General features: G+C 35.9%; 1 protein-coding gene across 17 annotated transcripts in view; it reads right to left on the reverse strand.

Annotated features, from left to right (window-relative positions):
* RhoGAPp190 (Rho GTPase-activating protein 190) overlaps nt 1–18,697 on the reverse strand; it is a 744,591-nt gene that overhangs the window by 296,464 nt on the left and 429,430 nt on the right. For all 17 annotated transcript variants that reach the window (XM_090374412.1, XM_090374407.1, XM_090374402.1 and 14 more), the window contains one exon: nt 10,678–10,886. In XM_090374412.1, coding sequence (XP_090230538.1) covers nt 10,678–10,886 — 209 coding nt within the window. The remainder of the gene's footprint in view (nt 1–10,677; nt 10,887–18,697) is intronic.

The raw sequence follows: 18,697 nt of genomic DNA on the forward strand, positions 1-18,697 counted from the left end.
TAACAGAGCAACTTGATGTTTAGTTAATGTGTACGATGAAAGATTTGTAATATTTTTATAAACCTGCGTGCAACCTGTACCACATGTAAGGGGAGATCGTATTTCAAGCATATTCATACCCTGAGTTGGTCCATTGTATTTAGAGGTTACCGGATTATTATCATTGAAGCTTCTGTACTGATCATTGTTATATACGGTATTTTCGTTATTTCTGTGTATATTGGATATATTGATATGCGCATTTCTAAATCCCCGTAACCTCTGCAGTTTGTTATAATGTCTTGCCTTCAGCTCCACTTCTAAAGCATCCTGACGCCAACTTTTTATCAAAAGGAGAGTTGATCAAGAAGTCCTTCCGACAGAATAAAAGGTAACTCCTTGTTTATTCTTAAATAAGGGTAAAAAGCGGTATATGTATTAAAAATATATATTCAGTATTTTATATACTGTTTCTTGCTCCAGTAGTGATACGGGTAGCCTAATGATGGATAGGGTCCAGCCATCGAAGTTCACTGTTTCGGGCTGATGCATATACTTGGGACCAGTAGTCTAGTTTAGATTATACAAGTGAATGTAGCAGGGTACATCTGCACCCCAAGATGCAGAGGAGAGAGCACGGAGAATATTCAGGCCTCATGCACTTTGTATGAGCTGATGGATGTGTTCTAGAAATGTCAAATACGAGTCCCAAGAATTTTGTGTCTAGCACTATTGGAATTGTACTTTGTTTGAGCCTCAATTCAGGATCAGGATGAAGACTAAGCCTGTGACAAAAATATATGCAAATGGTCTTTTGCGGCAAAAACCCGAATCCATTAGCATATGCCCATGAATAAACGCGATCAATGGCTTGTTGCAGTTGTCTTTCAATAACCCTTACATTGCATGACTGAAAAAATATGCTAGTCATCAACATAGAGGCTGCTGTTTACAGCTGGAGGAAGTTATTCTGTTATGGAATTTACTTTGATGGTGAAAAGCATTACACTTAATACTGACCCTTGTGGTACCCCTGCTCTTGGCAAAAGGGATGAGAGAGTGAGGTTCTTACATGAACTTGGAAAGACTGATTGGCTGAAAAGTTTTTAATAAAAATAGGGAGATGCCCTCTAAAACTGAGGCTATACAAGTCCTTTAATCTCCAATGTGTGTCATGCACTTTCTCCCTATCAAAGAATACAGACAGGCACCAAATAGTCATGTTTTAAGAAAACATCCCAGATGTTACCAGTCAATTAGATGGTTCAGAGTGAGCTAGTTCCTTCGGAAGCCACACTGCACTCTGGAGAAAAGTCCATTTGCTTCCAAACACCATATAACTTGGGCATAGATCATTCTCTCCACGAGTTTGCAGAAACAGCTTCCCAGAGCGACAGGCTGGTAGTTTTTTGGGATCTTTTCCTGGCTTGGGAAAGGTGAGAATAACAGGAATCCAAGAACTGCTCCTCAAGGAAGATTATATTATACAGACAGAGCAGACAGTCCATGGATTTTGCTGTGTGTATTTTCATAAAATTACAATTCAGAGTGTATTTTATATTTTAATTTTTTATATGTATATTTATTTGCTGAGGCACCTCAAATTTGATTAAAAGTGGACAAAGAGAAATGTCAATTATTATTTCTTTTCATACATATACATAGGCTAAGCATATAATGTATATCGTAGTCGAAGCACTAGATATTATGTTCATTGCTGTTTTCCAATCAAAGAAAGAATGAGCAATATGGCAGATGCACAGAAAAAAATATATATATTCTTGTGATTTCGATATTACTGCCAGCGAAGCTTTAGGTTTGTTGGTGGGAAAAAATTAATGCGTACAATATCAACTTTTTTTTTTTTTATTAGTTTACAAAACATACATTGATATGTTTTGTGGCATATTCTTGCCACTTCTTCAGTGATAGCTGTCTTTGCAATATTACCATCAGAAATGATCACTTCGGTCACAAGGATTTGTACAAATTCTCGTGACCAAAGTGATATTCTGTGACTTGATATTGCAAAGACAGCTGTCATTGAAGAAGTGGTAGGAAAATACCACAAAACTAGAAGACTCCATTATACACATATTTCTAATTCGGAAAGAAACATAATAATAATAATACCAACAAAGATTTTGAGTGCTTTATTATCTTCAAACAAAATAAGGTCTAATTGAGACCTTAACAATAGATGATGCTAAAAATAAGTAAGAGTTTATTAAGTACATGTATTTTTTTAACAACAATTTTTAGACACCTTACCTAAAAATATCTGAATATAAATGCAGATGGATGCTGTAAGACCATTAGGTGGGGAAGGGACAGGTAGGGTTACAAGGGTTGTTAATAGCAACACATGTCATTGAAGAAATTCTCAAACATTTTCATCATCTTCAAGGAATCCTGAATTTTTTGCAAGATTTTCAATTTCAGTTTGCATGTAATTGCCACTGAATTCTTCAAAGTCACGAACAGCATCAGGATAATTTTTTCTATCAGCTATTCATCACAAAATAAAACTTCCTTCCAAGCTTGTCCAACAATTTTAATGCAATCAAAAATTTCTCCAGAAATCTTAGATGCTGTGTTCAGTGGTCATATCAGTTTTGGAAATTAATTTCTTAAACGTGAGGCATAAATAATATACCTACTAAACATTTATTAACTCCCTAGTGCACGGGTTACATTACAAATGTGGTAACATTTGTAATGTAACCCATTTTGAAGGGGGCGTCCCCCCCTCAAAACCCTTGTTTTGAGGGGGCGATTCTCCAATGCATCACAGCCTAAAAAAATGTACAACTTGTGAAATGTTTGCCGAACTCTCTGGAACGGAACATGATATTGCCATGGGGATATCTTTGTGTGTGCCCGACGTAAGGAGTGTAAGGAAATCAGGCGACAACTCAGCATTGTTATGGGCCTATATGAGAGTTTGAAGGACAGGGGTGGATGCCCTCGAAAGATCTAAATTGAGGGGCCCATCAAGCTCTCACCTGCCCACATCAACGCCAGAGCTTGCACTTGGTCATCACGCAACACAGCGGCAACCCCCAAGGCAGAATGCGTTGGTCCCACAGGAACTAGTAGTTGTTGGTGACTCTATTGTCAGTGAAACGGGTAACATGCTTTGTAAAAAGGATAGGTGGAACAGGACCAGGGTATGACAGGCAGGGGCAAAGGTTGATGACATGTAGAGCGGATAACATCTTTTAAGGGCACAAGAGGTGATATAGTTGTACACGTTGGCATTAATGATATTAAGAGTAGGAGACCGGCAGAATTACTTAACAACTACAGGTCACTGTTGAACAAAAGCTGAGAATTAGGGCTGAATTTGAAAGTGTCTGCAATTCTGCCAAGACACGATAGGATGGAGTATATGATGAGAGCCTTGTCGATCAATTCGGCCCTGGAAAGATTGTGCAAGGCTCAGGGGATAGAATTTTTTTCAGCCTGGTCTGTACTTGTTAACAGGAGAGACTGCTTCTACAGGGATGGGATACACTTAAATAGAAAGGGTGCAGGAATATTTGCTGATGCTATCGAGGCAGTGTTAGGTGGGTCGGAAAACTGATAGCTTGGGGGGGGGGATACAAGGACTAATAGTTTAACAGTAGCTGTAGGCAGAGGTGAAGGTGATTCTTGCACAACTTCTATTAGAATAAGTAGCAACCTGGAGCGAGGGGTGTTGGGGGTTTTCAGGGACAGATGGCAGTCATCCTGAAATAGGTGGGTATATGGGATGTGTTATGGTGACTAGGAATAGGAGCAAGTATGCTTGCATGTATACCAATGCTAGAAGTATAGTAAATAAATTTGATGAATTTGAAGTGTTGGTAAAGACATCAAATGCAGATATTGTTGGGATAGCAGAGGTGTGGTGTCACACAGATATAAGGAATGCCGAACTGGAATTGGGGGAGTATAATGTGTACAGAAAGGATAGACAGGATAGAAAGGGAGGAGGTGTTATGCTGTCAATTAAGAAAAACATAAAATCAAAAGAAGTGCACCCAGTTCATATAGATGAACAGCGCACTGTTGAGTCAGTTTGGTGTGACATAAGCACTGCGAAGGCAAAAATAAGAGTAGGAGTGTGTTATAGGCCTAAAGACTCGAATGAGTACAATGAATAGTTGTACAGAGAAATAGAGTGGGCTAGTAAATCAGAATGTCTTATAATGGGGGATTTTAACTTCCCAGATATTGACTGGAACTTGTGGGTTGGGCACACACACACCAGTCAGACTTTTGTGGATTTATTGGATGATTGTTTTCTGCAGCAGCATGTTCGAGAGGCAACCAGAGAGAGTGTAATACTCTTGATCTGGTTATCAGCAGTGATCACAGTGTACTGATGTGGGATTTACTTAAAGATATAATTACTATCAGGGGTAAAGGCAAGGGTTTTTGCTTCCGTAAAGGTGAGTACAGTGGTCTCAGAAAGTTTTTAAATTCTGTACAGTGGGATAAACTGATCATGTTACCAACAGTAAATTCTAAGTGGGAAGCATTCAAGGAATTAATCGTGGATGCTACTAAAAGTTTCATGCCTATTAAGAAATATTGTTCAAGGTTTAGGCCTAAATGGTTATTGAATGAACTAATGAGACTCGTAACAGAGAAGAAAAATGTATGGGATGCATATAAATTATCAAGCGACTCAGAAGCCTATGGCAGATATAAGCTAGTCTGTAATCAGGTCACAAAGGAGGCTAGGCAGGCGAGGGCAGATTACGAGAAATCCTTGGCAAAAGATGCTAAGAAAAACAGCAAGGTTTTCTTTACTTATATAAACTCTAAAAGAAAGGAGTTGAATCTGATTGGTCAACTTGACATTGATGATCCTGCTCAGATAGCAAACAAACTGAATGAGTATTTTGCATCTACATTCACACGTGAGGAACTATTAAGGTTTGAAAATGGCAGAAGGATATCAAATTGTAGCAGGGTGCTTAATGATTTTGTAATAACTCAGAGCAAAGTGGAGGAGAAATTCTTGAAGTTAAACATAAGAAAAGCACCTGGGGTGGATGGGATCTATCTAGTTATATTAATGGAGGTGGCAAAGCAACTAAGCAAACCCTTAGCCATAATTATGAGAGCATCCTGGGACTCAGGGAAGGTTCCCATAGACTGGAGATGTGCAAATGTATCCCCAATTTACAAAGGGGGATCGAAGGGTGACACGAGTAATTACAGACCAGTTAGTTTAACTTCTGTTCCGGGTAAAATAATGGAGTCACTGGTTAAAGATACATTGCAGGATCACCTAGACAAGACTGCAGCAATAATTCAGACACAGCATGGGTTTGTTAAGGGAAAGTCTTGTCTGACAAATTTGATAGGATATTATGATGTGGTTACAAAGGAACTGGATGCAAAAAATAATTTTGATATCATATATTTGGATTTCAGGAAAGCTTTTGACACTGTTGCACATGAAATACTATTGTACAAATTGGAGCAGAATGGTATTAAGGGTAAGTTGCTACAATGGATAAAAGGATGGTTAGGTGGGAGAAGACAGAGGGTGGTAATCAATGGGTGCTGCTCTTCGTGGACTAATGTAATTAGTGGAGTCCCACAGGGTTCGGTGTTGGGTCCACTGTTGTTTTGAATATTTATCAATGATATTGATGAAGGTATATCAGGCTTAATGTCGAAGTTTGCAGATGATACAAAGGTCGGCAGGGTTGTTAATGACAGTAATGGCAGTGTGCTACTGAAGTTTAACCTTGACAAATGCAAAGTACTGCATATGGGTAGAAGTAACCCCAGAGAAACGTACCAACTGTGTGTTACTACACTTAAGGTGGTAGAAAATGAAAAAGACCTGGGAGTAATTGTGCAGTCAGATATGAAGTTTTCTGAGCAATGCAGACAGGCTGCCAGGGCAGGTCATGGGGTTTTGTCAATGATATATAGGAATTTTGCTAGCAGAAAAAGGAGGTGATTGTCCCTCTGTATAAGGCAATGGTCAGGCCACGCCTTGAGTACTGCGTACAGGTCTGGAGGCCTCATTTTAGGAAGGATGTAGATTTACTTGAGCGTGTACAGAGAAAAGCAACAAGATTGGTGAGGGGAATGAAGGGATCCAAGAGAGGCTTAAGTTCTGCAAATTGCAGTAACTGGAGACTAGGCACCTGCACGGTGATCTGATTGAGGTGTATAAGGCCTTGAATGGGTTGAGCACGCTGAATTCTGATGGGATCCTTCCACTTGTTCAGATTACGAACCTAAGTGGGCATAACTTCAAATTAAGAAAAGAGAGGTGTAGAATAGATGTGCGGAAATTTGCCTTTGGCCAGCGGGTGGTCAATTGGTGAAAGAAACTTCCACTGTGGAAGTTAATAGGTTGAATAAATTTAAGGAGGAACTGGACAGGCATTTGGAGGGAATGGTGTGATTTTTTTTTTTTTGGCTGATGCTGCATAAGCTCATACACATGCTTTTCTTGCATCACATGCCACTACTACTACTACTTCTACTACTACAAAAAAACTATTTTCAAACCAAGACACATACTAACAGAATTGAGAACACGAGTAGTGGCTCTGTTTAAAATATGAATATTGAAATCCAGATTTTCATGTTTGGAATATTTCTTTCCTTCGGGTACAAAAAAGCCAATAAACCAGTCATGAAAGATTTGTTTCTGCTGTGATTTCAATATTACTGCCAATGAAGCTTTAGGTTTGTTGGTGGGAAAAAATTAATGATGCCTCATAACTGTGAGGATTCGAACAATAAACGTTTAGATAATGAGATCCCTGTTTATTAACAAGTAATTTGTTTTTGTATTGCAAAAAAGAATTACTTCTTTATGTATTATCAAATAATTAATTAGTAATAATAAAGTTAATTATCCACTTTTAGTTCTATTAATCACAGAAAAATAAAATAAATAAATAAAATAATAATTTAATAAAAAAAAAAAAATAAATTAAACTAACCATATTCATTAACTAAGTTGTTTATTCTAAAGACAGATGTCTGACACAATACATTTGGAGACAAAACAATTCTCGTAGAAAACACAGAAAATAATTAGAATTGCCTTGCCATTTTTTAACCTAAAATGTTTTTTACATTTTAGGTTAAAAAATTGGGAGAGGGGGAAAAAAAAATAAATAAAAAAAATGAAGACACATACATGGCTACATATCAGAGTAAATATGGAAATGACATTCCTGTCCAATACTAATGCTAAACTGAAATCATTGATTCACCATAGGCTATGGACTGCAATAAAGATTAGCACCCGATGACAGCTTTGAAGTTCATATAAATAAATGAGGTCAGGCTGCATTAGAAAAATATAGCATATCATATGCAAATTTCAAAACATATATCACAAATATCAGTGAAATTTGGAAAAGATAGCAGGTGTGCCTCTCTTATTGAGGGTTTTCAGTACATCAGTGACTTTGACCATACTGTATCACTATGAATTATGTCTGTACAAGTGTGTGTTCACAGGCTTATTTTCAGTGGGTGTGATGACTTTGCCTTACATTTTAGTTTGCATTAGTCCATTTTTTTTAAAAATGCACATGCATGCACAGTGACTTTGATCATACTGTGTGCGTGCACACGCACACAATTCTATCTTAATGATGAACCTCATCAGCCCAGAGAGATCAGACATTTATTTTGCTCTAAATTATGTGTTATTGTTAGATGAAAAACAGTTTAAAAACAGTTTGTCTTAATTTCCAACCCACTTCACATCCTGTAATACCTTGCTATTACATATCTATCCTTGCTTGTCTTGATAAATTTCTATTCACATTTATGATGCCCTTAACGTCCATTATTTCCTTTTCAGGATTTCAGTGGAGAAGCAATTTCATCAGAATATCTGTAATAAGCACAATAACAGTTTTATTACAAGTATCCTAATCAACTTGAAACTGCACAGATATATCATGATTTATGGAGTTTCTCCTGGAAAAAGCATCATAATAAGCAATGAACTTTTTAAAATGTTATTCATTAGATGGTGTTCAGTAATTTATTTTAACAACAGAATTATCATTATATACTACTGTCCAATAGATTACAGTAATATTACACTACACACAGTTTTAATTTATTAATTTTTAGAAACTTCAGCATTTTTTTTTAAAATTTTGTTGGACAAATTAATAGGTTTCTGATCAGTTCTAGAAAATCAAGAATGGTTGGGAGGCCAAGCCAGATAAGCAATTTTCATCAACTTGAACTTTTTAAAGTTACATATCTGCACAAGTGCACTTTGTAAACCTAATCAAATATTTTATTTTTATTGTCTTAATTTCTATCCCATAAATTCCTGACTTTCTCAATCATACCAACTATTCCTGACTTTTCCAATAATAACAAAATTTTTAAAGTAAATAGGTAATGCTTATATTTTAAATTCTGTTTCAACAGAATTCCTAATTCTTTTGCAATTTCATGACTTCTCTTTTCAAAATGGTGCAGAATATGTCCTTTCTTAAATGACCAAAAAAGTTCATGCAGATTTTTAGGATAAAATTAGAGAATATATATATATAAAAAAAATATTAAAAACTCTGTACTCAGAAAAGAAGCTCATAACAGACAGTACCACATATATTCCACCACACAAGTAACAAAATCTATTCAGTTGGTAAAGTAAGAGCTTTGAAGTGTGCAACACAGGTTCAGGCTTTGAAGTGTGCAACACAGATGATTTAAAAATGATTTGATATTTGATATTGCTGGACTGGACATAATCCATTTTTGGTCACGTGTCAATAGCTGGTTAAAAATTTGATAAATTCAGACTCACAAGAACTTAATCATGACTCTGTTAAAAATTAACCATTATGAATCATGCAAACTATAAAAAACCATGCCACACCCACCCACGTTGTAACCTGTTTTGTGCCTTTGATTTATGAAATTCTTCAGGTTACTCATTATATAGTTAAAAGGTTTTGCTGCAATTTGATAGTACATTTTAATTCTGTGCTAAATATAAAGCGATCATTGGGAAGCAATCATTGGAAAGGGTACAGTGAAGGTGATCAAGACTGGAGAGCACAAAGGGTTATTTGAATCAAAAGAGACTTGAATTCTGTAGGTTACCATGTCTGGTTTGGTTTGGATTTTATTGGCGCATTAGCAACTAAGGTTATAATGTGCTCCATGTCTGGAAATGAGGTATCTACATGGTTACCTGATCAAGGTGTTTTAGGGCTTTAAAAAGCCTGCAAATAGGATTTTCTGTATAAATGAGCAGCCAAGCAGCTATGGAATAAAATTTCCATTTAAAAATATAACAGTTATGTGTACCTTTAGTTGGGCTGAGTTTGCTCAATGTAGCAATGGTGTAGGATTATAGTAGAGTATATTTTAATGCAATAGTTGAAATCAAATAAAATGTACATGCTTTAGCCTAATACACCACTTAACTATTCACTTAGACAAAATATATTCATAGTTTGGCATACATGGCTAATAGAGATCAACTGCCAACTGATAAGAAGCCAGCAAGCTTCGAAATAGCTGCTCTGGAAGTGTCTCACATTTGAAACTTAGAGCAGATTCACATTTTCTGATTTTACTATACAATTTAAAAAAGATTTAGCAACTTCAGCATAATCATGGACAATGGTTTTTGTCTTAAAGCTGAATATAACTTCAATTTGATTTCAATCACAAGAGCGAAAAAAAAAGAGCTCTCCATGACTGAAATCAAATACAGTAAAGTGCATGAAACCTATGCATGCCCTGCTCCTCTCCTCCAAAGGGTGTTTGTTTTCTGTTAGGTTGATAATATATTTTTTTCTATTAATTTTTAATTTTTTTCTATTAATCCCTCCTGTCCCAATCACTAGCATCCTCTCCCTTCTCATAAAAGAACCACTAGTTTCTAGCAGATAAAAAATACATTCAAAAATAAAATCAAGGACTTCCCAGGACTTTTTTCATATTTTCAAAAAACCTGTGAACACAGCCATGTAGAGTGGTAATGATATCTTAAGAATTTAAATTATTTGCTGTTCAATGGCCATTGCATTCACATCAGTCTATCAATCTTCAGGTTTTCACTGGGAACATGCTAAAAATTAGATTATGTTTGGCCATTGTTTTTGCATTGAAAAGAACTTTATACATAAAGGTGAGGCAAGGTTTCAGAAACTGATACTTTATCGTTTCCAAATGCTGGCATTTCCTTTGCATCTTTTGCATTTCATATGGCCAGTCTGGCTCTCACCATTCAAAAGGCATCTCAAACACCTGAGAGAAAAGTGTATACTTGTCAATTTAAATTTATTAAGTCTAGCACTAGATACTTCTACTATTTTAGAAATTTCATGTTGTTTCAGATGAAATGAAATAATAAAAGCAAATATAGCAAAGAAAATACAGTACACTCCCATTATAATGCTTCTATTTATAGCACTATCCTGCTTTTAGAACTCTTTTCTTCTGGTTCTATGACCAATCCTATGAAGGCAGGGTTCTGCTCACAGTGTTTTTTTAAGGCCAGTTCCTGTGAAAGTGTTATAATAGGAGTTTACTGAAGTACCATAAAACCACACATTGATTTAAAAAATTAAAAAAAAAAAAAAAAAAAAAAAAAAAACGTGCATAAAATTACAAGCATAATCAATACTCTGTTTTGAAAATTAGCATTGCATGAAAAAAATAATATATACATTTTCTAACCTGCTTGCAGACTTCTTCTATTCTTGATCTGACTTGGTTTCACTAGATGTTCGCCATTTTCTTGATTAAATACACTAGCATACAACTCACTATCGTCACTGGGGCTAAGAGGTGGACCATCATTGTAACTTGTTGGTGAGATTGGTTCATCATCTGGACCATGACTACTATCCATTGGCAGCTGCTCATATAGGCCCTCAGATTCAGCTCTGCAGAATGTAACAATAATATTTGAAATTAGTTAAATTTTTAACAGAATAGGAAATGTGGAGAATTAAGGTTTCACTTCTGAAATATTTAGACATACAACTGGGCAAGAAACTGTTTCAGAAGAAAGGAACTATATACATCAGCTGTGCATGCATTGGTAGAATTGTTGCTATTAAAAGTTAAATGTGCAACACATAATCCTACTGCTACATTTCTTAAACTAGTTCCAGGATCCCTACTCCTCAATCATATCCTCCACCTGTTCTTCTAAAGTAGTTGTTCAGAGAGTTCTGGATCACAAATCAGAAGTAACAAGTAAAAAGGATCCTCTCTTAAAGGCAACAGATGCCTAAAAAAGTATACTCAGCTAGATATTATCATTGTATGAAAGTTTCCAGGTAGATAAGGTGACCTTTATTGCTGTCCCCATTCACTCTTCCAAAAATGAAATTAATGTTTGCCATTTTGGTGTTAGAATACCAATTATAAATGGGTCAAGGTAAACATTAAATGGACTGATAATAACAAAGGTATACCAATTGATAAAGAGAACTGATGACTCTTAAGTTCCTGCATCCAGGAACAAATGGATTTGTTCCAAAATTTGTACACCTGTATAGTGAGATCGGTTCATCAGAAATGCAAAATTCAAATTATCTGCATATCTGATGAACTCAGAAAAGAAGCATTTCTGGACTTGGGCTCATATGAACTTTGTTCATCTCTAAGGTAGAACATTCTCCTGAAGTTCAACAAGATCTATCAAAAATACAGTGTGCGCGTGCATACGTGCACACATTATGCAAGGGAACAGTGTTCCACTCATTCTAAGAGATCTATTGTCCTGTCAAAACAACTGAATGGCACATTCCAAAATAATAAAGTTCAAATGACTTTTCTGAGAACCCTGGTTTGGTAAATCATATCCTACTGTACCAAACACAATCAAGGTCTCCACGGTCCTCTGAAATAACATTAGAAGTATCCTGAAAAATCTTGATGCCTACAAATCGTCAGTTCCATTTCTCCACAAGTTCACAAAACTTGTTCTCCAAACCTTGCTCTTGTTATGTCTCCTTTTTATATTATTTTATTCTACTGTTTTTTTTTTCCCTCCTCATGAATGAAATGCTCATATCTGGCAATTCCTAAAAAAGGATGATAAACATCTCCTTTCCAAAAGTAATGCAGAAATCCATTAACCACAAACTCAAATTCTTTACACTTCCTTGACATCTTCCATTTCATCGGTAATGGACAACATGAATTCTGCCAGTGTCAAGCAATTGGATCACTTAACATAGATGGGTTGACTATTGATGATCATGCTCAGGTAGTTGATAAACTGAATGAGTATTTTGCATCTACATTCACACATGAGGAGTTATTCAAGGAGGGGAATGCCAGAAGTTTATCAAACTCTAACAGGGATCTAAGTGATTTTCCAATGACTGAGAGCAAAGTGGAGGAGAAATTGTTGAAGTTAAACGTAAGGAAGGCACCTGGGGTGGATGGGATCTATCTAGTTATATTAAAGGAGGCTGCAAAGCAACTAAGCAAACCCTTAGCCATAATTATGAGAGCGTCCTTGGACTCAGGGGAGGTTCCCATGAACTGGAGGTGTAAAATGTATCACCAATTCACAAAGGAGGTTTAAAAGGTGACACAAGTAACTATGGACCTGTTTGTTTAACTTGTGTTCTGGGGAAAATAAAGAAGCATTGCAGGATCATCTAGACAAGACTGCAGTAACAGTTAAGACACAGCATGGATTTGTTAAAGCTAGGTCTTCTCTGACCAATTTGATTGAATACTATGATGTGGTCACAAAGGAACTGAATGTCAAAAATAATTTTGACATTCAGGGAGGTGATTTCAGGAAAACTTTTGATACTGTTGCACATGGAAGACTGCTGTACAAATTGGAGCTGTATGGCATTAAGGGTAAGTTGCTACAATAGATTAAGGGATGGTCGAGTGGAAGACGACAGAGGGTGGTAATCAATGGACACTGCTCTTCGTGGACTAATGTTATTAGTGGAATTCCCCAGGGTTCGGTGCTGGGCTCGTTGTTTTGTGTATTCATCAATGGTACTGATGATGGTATATCAGGCTTAATGCCCAAGTTTGCAGATGATACAAAGGTTGGCAGGGTTGTTAATGACAGATCTAGATAAGTTCAGCAAATGGACTGAGAAGTGGCAATTGAAATTCAACATTGACAAATGCAAAGTACTGTATATGGTTAGCAATAACCCAAGAGAAACATACCAACTGTTTGCTACTACACTCAGGAAAGTGGAAAGTGAAATATACCTGAGGGTAATGTGCAGTCAGATATGAAGTTCACTGAGCAGTGCAGATGGGCTGCCAGGGCAGGTCATGGAGTCTTGTCAATGATACATATGAATTTTGCTAGCAGGGACAGGGAGGTGATTATCCTGTTGTACAAGGCAATGGTCAGGCTACAACTTGAGTACTTTGTTCAGGTCTGGAGGCCACATTTTAGAAAGGATGTAGAGTTGCTAGAATGAGTAGAAAGAAGGGCAACAAGATGGGTGAGGGGAACAAATGGGTGCTCTTACCAAGAAAGGCTTAAGTTCTGCAAATTGCAGTGCCTGCAGAGTAGGCACATGCAAGGTGATCTGATTGAGGTGTATAAGGCCTTGAATGGGTTGAGTAAGCTGAATGCTGATGGATTCTTCCTCTTGCTCAGATTAAGAACATGAGGGGGCACAAATTCAAACTGAGGAAAGACAGTTGTAGAATATATGTGCAGAAATTTGCCTTTAGCCAGCGGATAGTTTATTGGTGGAACAGACTTCCATCTCTTGTTGTGCAATTGATAGCCTAAATAAATTTAAGGCTGAGCCTGGTCAGGCATTTGGAACGAACAAAGAGGTGAAATGGGAGGTTTTTTTTTTTTTTTTTGGTGATGCTACATAAGTTTGCTTTCTTGCATCGTATGCCTCAACTTTGGACAAATTTAATGGAAAAGCTTGGTGAACCTCAAGCAATTGGCCTTGGCATTTCCAAGGCATATGATCCTGTTTGCCATGAAGGTTTTCTAAATAAACTTTCAACCCTAGGTTTTGCAATTCGGTAGCCGGTTTTCTTTCTGAATACTAACTGTGGGTAATGTTACATAGCTCCCTGTCTTTTAACTTCTCAACTACTTCAAGTGTTTCCCAACAATCAGTTTTTATTTCCATTCTTTTGCCTATGTATATTAATGACCTTCTACCACAAATTGGAAATTGTGCCTTTAGTTTTGAGGATAACAGCATACTACTTTCTACCTTCCAATGTGAAAAATCTTTTCACTGAAGAAACAGTTGTTTCAACTTTTCAAAAATTCAATACCAATACTTTAAATGCCAATTTTCAGTAATTTTCTCTTCTAATAGAGCAGAAAAAGATGGATAAAAAGTTGCAGAGTGATAAAAAGTACAGAAGCCTACAACAGCTACAAGTTGATTTAAGTAAAAATCAAGGACAAAAAGTTTTTCGAATTAGCATTAGCAGAGGCATATGATGCAAGAAAGCAAGCATATATAGCAACAGCAAAAAAAAAAAAAAAAAAAAATCCCTTCCCATTTCACCCATTCATTCACTCCAAATGTTCGTCTAAGCCTGACTCGAACTTATTTAAGTTGCTGACTTTCACTACAACAGATGGAAGTTTGTTCCACTTATCGACCACCCGCTGGCTAAAGGCAAAACACATATGAATACAAAAAAGAAAAACACCTTGTCCCCGAATTTTGACTGAGACCCTTGTGCAGTGAAAGTCTTAGATAATCCAGCTGATGTTGAAGAATTGAATGGGTATCAATCTTTATTGCAGAAAGACCCTTTGTGGTGAGGAGAGGCTGTGCGTAAAGGCTAAGATATGTGAAATTAGTGATTTCAAAATTACAGATGATTATTTATTAGGGAAACCTTCGAGATGAAAGGCAAGTAAGGCTCTTGTAGTTGATACCACATATCCAATAATTTTGAGGGAGGCACCCTGGCAGTCCATTAAACTACTGAGGTTAATTATGAAAGCATCATTGACTCAGGAGATTCCTTCGGACCGGAGAAGTGCCAATGTATTGCCAATACATAAAAGCAACTCTAAGAGAAAAGTAGGTAACCACAGCCTGACTTCAGTAGTTGGGAAAATCTTGAAGCAAGCATTATGAGTGAAATCCAGGGACATTTAGACAGAAATGGAATTCTAAAAAATTCAAAACATGGTTTTGTAAAGGAAAAATCATGTTTAAGAAACGTGTAGAATAATTTCGACATAGTTCACATGGATATTAACAAAGCATTTGACTCAGTACCTCATGAGGTTTTTTTTCTGTATAAGCTGAAAAATGTTGGCATCATGGGCAAGATTCTAAGATGGATCATAGGTGGCTGCAGGGCAGGTGGCAGAAGGATGCGAGTAATGATTTTTTATCAGATTATGCTCACATAAGAAGTGGGGGTCTTCTGCATATTGATTCTTGGACTACTGCTGTTTCTGATTTTTATAAATGACATCAACGAGGGGATAAATGTTTTAATGTAAAAATTTGCAGGTGGTGCAAGGATTGGGAAAATCATTAATGATCAATGCCAAGCAGCATTCATTCAAGATGATTTGGACAGACTTTAAGAATAGTCAGAAAAGTGGTAGCTTGTTTTAATGCAGCAAAATGAAAGCTTTTGGGGAATAGCAACCCCAAAATAACTTATACACATGGTGGGATTGAATTGAAAATGGTCGTGACAGAAAGGAATTTAGAAGTTTATAATACAGGTAGATATGATTCTTTGAACGGTGTAGACAAGCTGCCAGGAAAGTCCAGTGAAAATTTATCAAAAAATGGGCTGTAGAGATAGGGAAGTCATAATCCCACTGTATAGGGCAATTGTAAGACCCATTTGGAATACTATGTCCAAGTATGAAAACCTCACCAAAGGGTATAAGGAAAGATTTTTGATTATGTGAATTACAGAACTTGGTAACCAGGCACCTCACTGAGGTTTAAAGGCTCTGAAAAGGGATAGTAAAATGAATCAAGGCAAAATTTTCACTGTTATAAACGATTCCACAACGATGGGCTACTATTTATTTATTCAAATTACAGGGGAAGAGGTCTAGACTAGATTGTAGGAAATTTTCTGATTTATTATTCTTTTGCTAGTGCAGCGAAGGGCACAGTGCAATGAAGTTTATGGTTTTCTGCAGTGACTAATACTAATACTCCAATGGGGTAAAGCAAAGTTAATTAAATTTAATTCTTTTGAAACTCAATCCAGTGTTTTTTTTTTTTTTTTTGCAATTAAAGTCTGCAGCTCTCATGCTCATCTTCTCCAACATTCAAATTTCTAAACAAGATCACATATCTCTATGGAGGATTACCCTAATACCTCTTGGCATAGACACATCAGAAATATTGCTTTTCCTCTGGGAAAAAAAAATAATTTGATGATTTGACTGTAAAAAAAAAAAAAAGCTTTTTTTTTTTTTGTCTTGTGTTACCTTTCTTCTGAATATGGCTACTCACTCTTTCTGAATCTCAATTGCATCCTACAATGGATAACTGTTCTCACATCTCGAGTGATACATACATATCCACTCTCAAGCTCCTAGACCGGTGTTTCCCAACGTGGGTCCCACGCCCCACACGAGGGGAAATTTGATTGTTCAGGGGGGCGATTTGAAAATAGCTCGTCTAGAGTTTAAAACAGCTGCTTACTATGATTTAACTTGTACAAAAGAATTGTTGGTATCTCAATTTTAAATAAGCATTCGTTAAATGTTGTACTTTCTATAGAGCTGCACTTGAAAGTTTGGAGTAATATCAACTACAGTTTGCTTGGAGAGTATTGCTTACTATGCCTAGTGAAGGAATAGTATGTACTGTATTGGACAATCGCTTATGGCATGCATAATGCACAAGCAAAGTGGTTGTCTACTGTAGCCTACCGCAAACTCCGCATGTTATATGAAATAAGTAATTCCTTTCATACAAACGCTCGTTTGGGCGTTTGTATGACTGTACATTTGGATAGGTTTGGCGATCTCAGATTAAAAAAAAAAATTACTTTGTCTGCGCACAGAATTATTATTAATGAAGAATAGTGATACACAATGGTATGTATTTGTCATATATGTATATTTCTGTGGTCTCGGTAAATAAGAAAATGAGTCCAAAAACTCGAATTTGCAGGAGAGGAAAACTTCACACTCTCATATAAATATGCATATATTCGAATATACAAATATTTATTACTCACGCTAAAACTACAATTACGAAGATATCTGCATGTCACATAATATAAATAATAAATACTTTATTATAGTGCACTTATCTCATTTTTGACAAATTAGACTTATCTGACAGATTTAATAGCCCGAATTCAGTAATTTTTGTGATTTATTCATTCAAAAAGCATACTAATAATTAATTTTGATATATTAAAATAAAATTAAATTAACTTTAATGCATAGTTTATTTTTAGTTTTTGATTTATCCTATATTTATTTATTTCAGTTGCACAGTAAAATGAGTAGTGCAAGTAAAAAAAAAAAATTCGTCAGTATTCAGAGGAATACTTAAAATTTGGTTTCATACCTGCTGTCCACGATCAAAGGTCACCTTTTTGTCTTTTATGCCAACAATGCTTGACCAACGAATCAATGAAGCGAGGTCGTCTTGAGGCGCATTTGAAGGCGAAACATAATGTTCATGTAAATTCAGATTTAAATTACTTTCAAACTTTAAAGAGGAATTTTGAAAAAAGAGCAACATTAAAGTCTCTGTTTATTGCTCATACTGAAACTGTTAATCATACTCTGGAGGCTAGTTATGAAATTTCTTTACTCATTGCTAAATCTGGGAAAAATCATACTATAGGAGAGAATTTAATCAAACCATCAATATCAGCATTTCTTAAAACAGTTCTGGAAAAAGATGACAAAGACGTGAAAGCTATGCCACTCAATAACAATACTGTTAGCAGAAAAATAAATGAAATGAGTGAAGATATTGAAATACAATATTGAAATAACTTGTTGGTAAGCTGAAAACTGCTTAAAACTGATGAAAGACGAGAATCCAGAAATGCTTCTTGTGCATTGTGTTATTCATAGGGAAAGCTTGGTAGCTAAAAATATTTCGCCTGTTCTTAATGAAGTATTAAAATCAGTTATAAAGTGTGTCAATGCTATTAAAGCTAATGCCAAATGTGAGCGTCTCTTCAAGCTTTTTTGTGAAGAACAAAATGCAGACCATGTGAGACTTTTACTTCACACTGAAATAAGGTGGCTCTCGAAAGGGAACTGCTTGAAAAGATTTATAGAACTATTTGATACTATTAGTGACTTTTTAAGTGACAAACCTGAAATGAAGCATCTGTTAACGGTTGATGGTAAAGCATTTGTGAGTTATTTAGCCGATATCTTTGAAAAAGTAAATATATTAAATAAACAACTTCAAGGAACAAATAAAACTCTCGTCGATGCAAAAGCGAAGATATTTGGTTTCATTACATTTATTGAATTATGTCAAAAATATATTTGTAACAAAAATTTTGAACAGTTTCGTTGGCTGAAAAAATGTGAAGTGACTGATACTGCTGTACTTGTTATTGTCGATCATCTGAAAATTCTGTCCGCTGATTTAAAAGAAAGGTTTTCTGATTTAAAACAAATTGATTTTCCAACCTGGATGATGCAACAAATGTTAGTGGATTTGTCTCATGTATCAAGTTATGCAGTACCAAGAAGAACTCTCAGAAATGCAAAATGATGAGTCAGTTAAAACTTTAT

Source organism: Mastigoproctus giganteus, chromosome 5 (assembly GCF_048544385.1).
Source record: "Mastigoproctus giganteus isolate SK-2022 chromosome 5, ASM4854438v1, whole genome shotgun sequence".
NCBI classification, from domain to species: Eukaryota; Metazoa; Arthropoda; class Arachnida; order Uropygi; family Thelyphonidae; genus Mastigoproctus; species Mastigoproctus giganteus.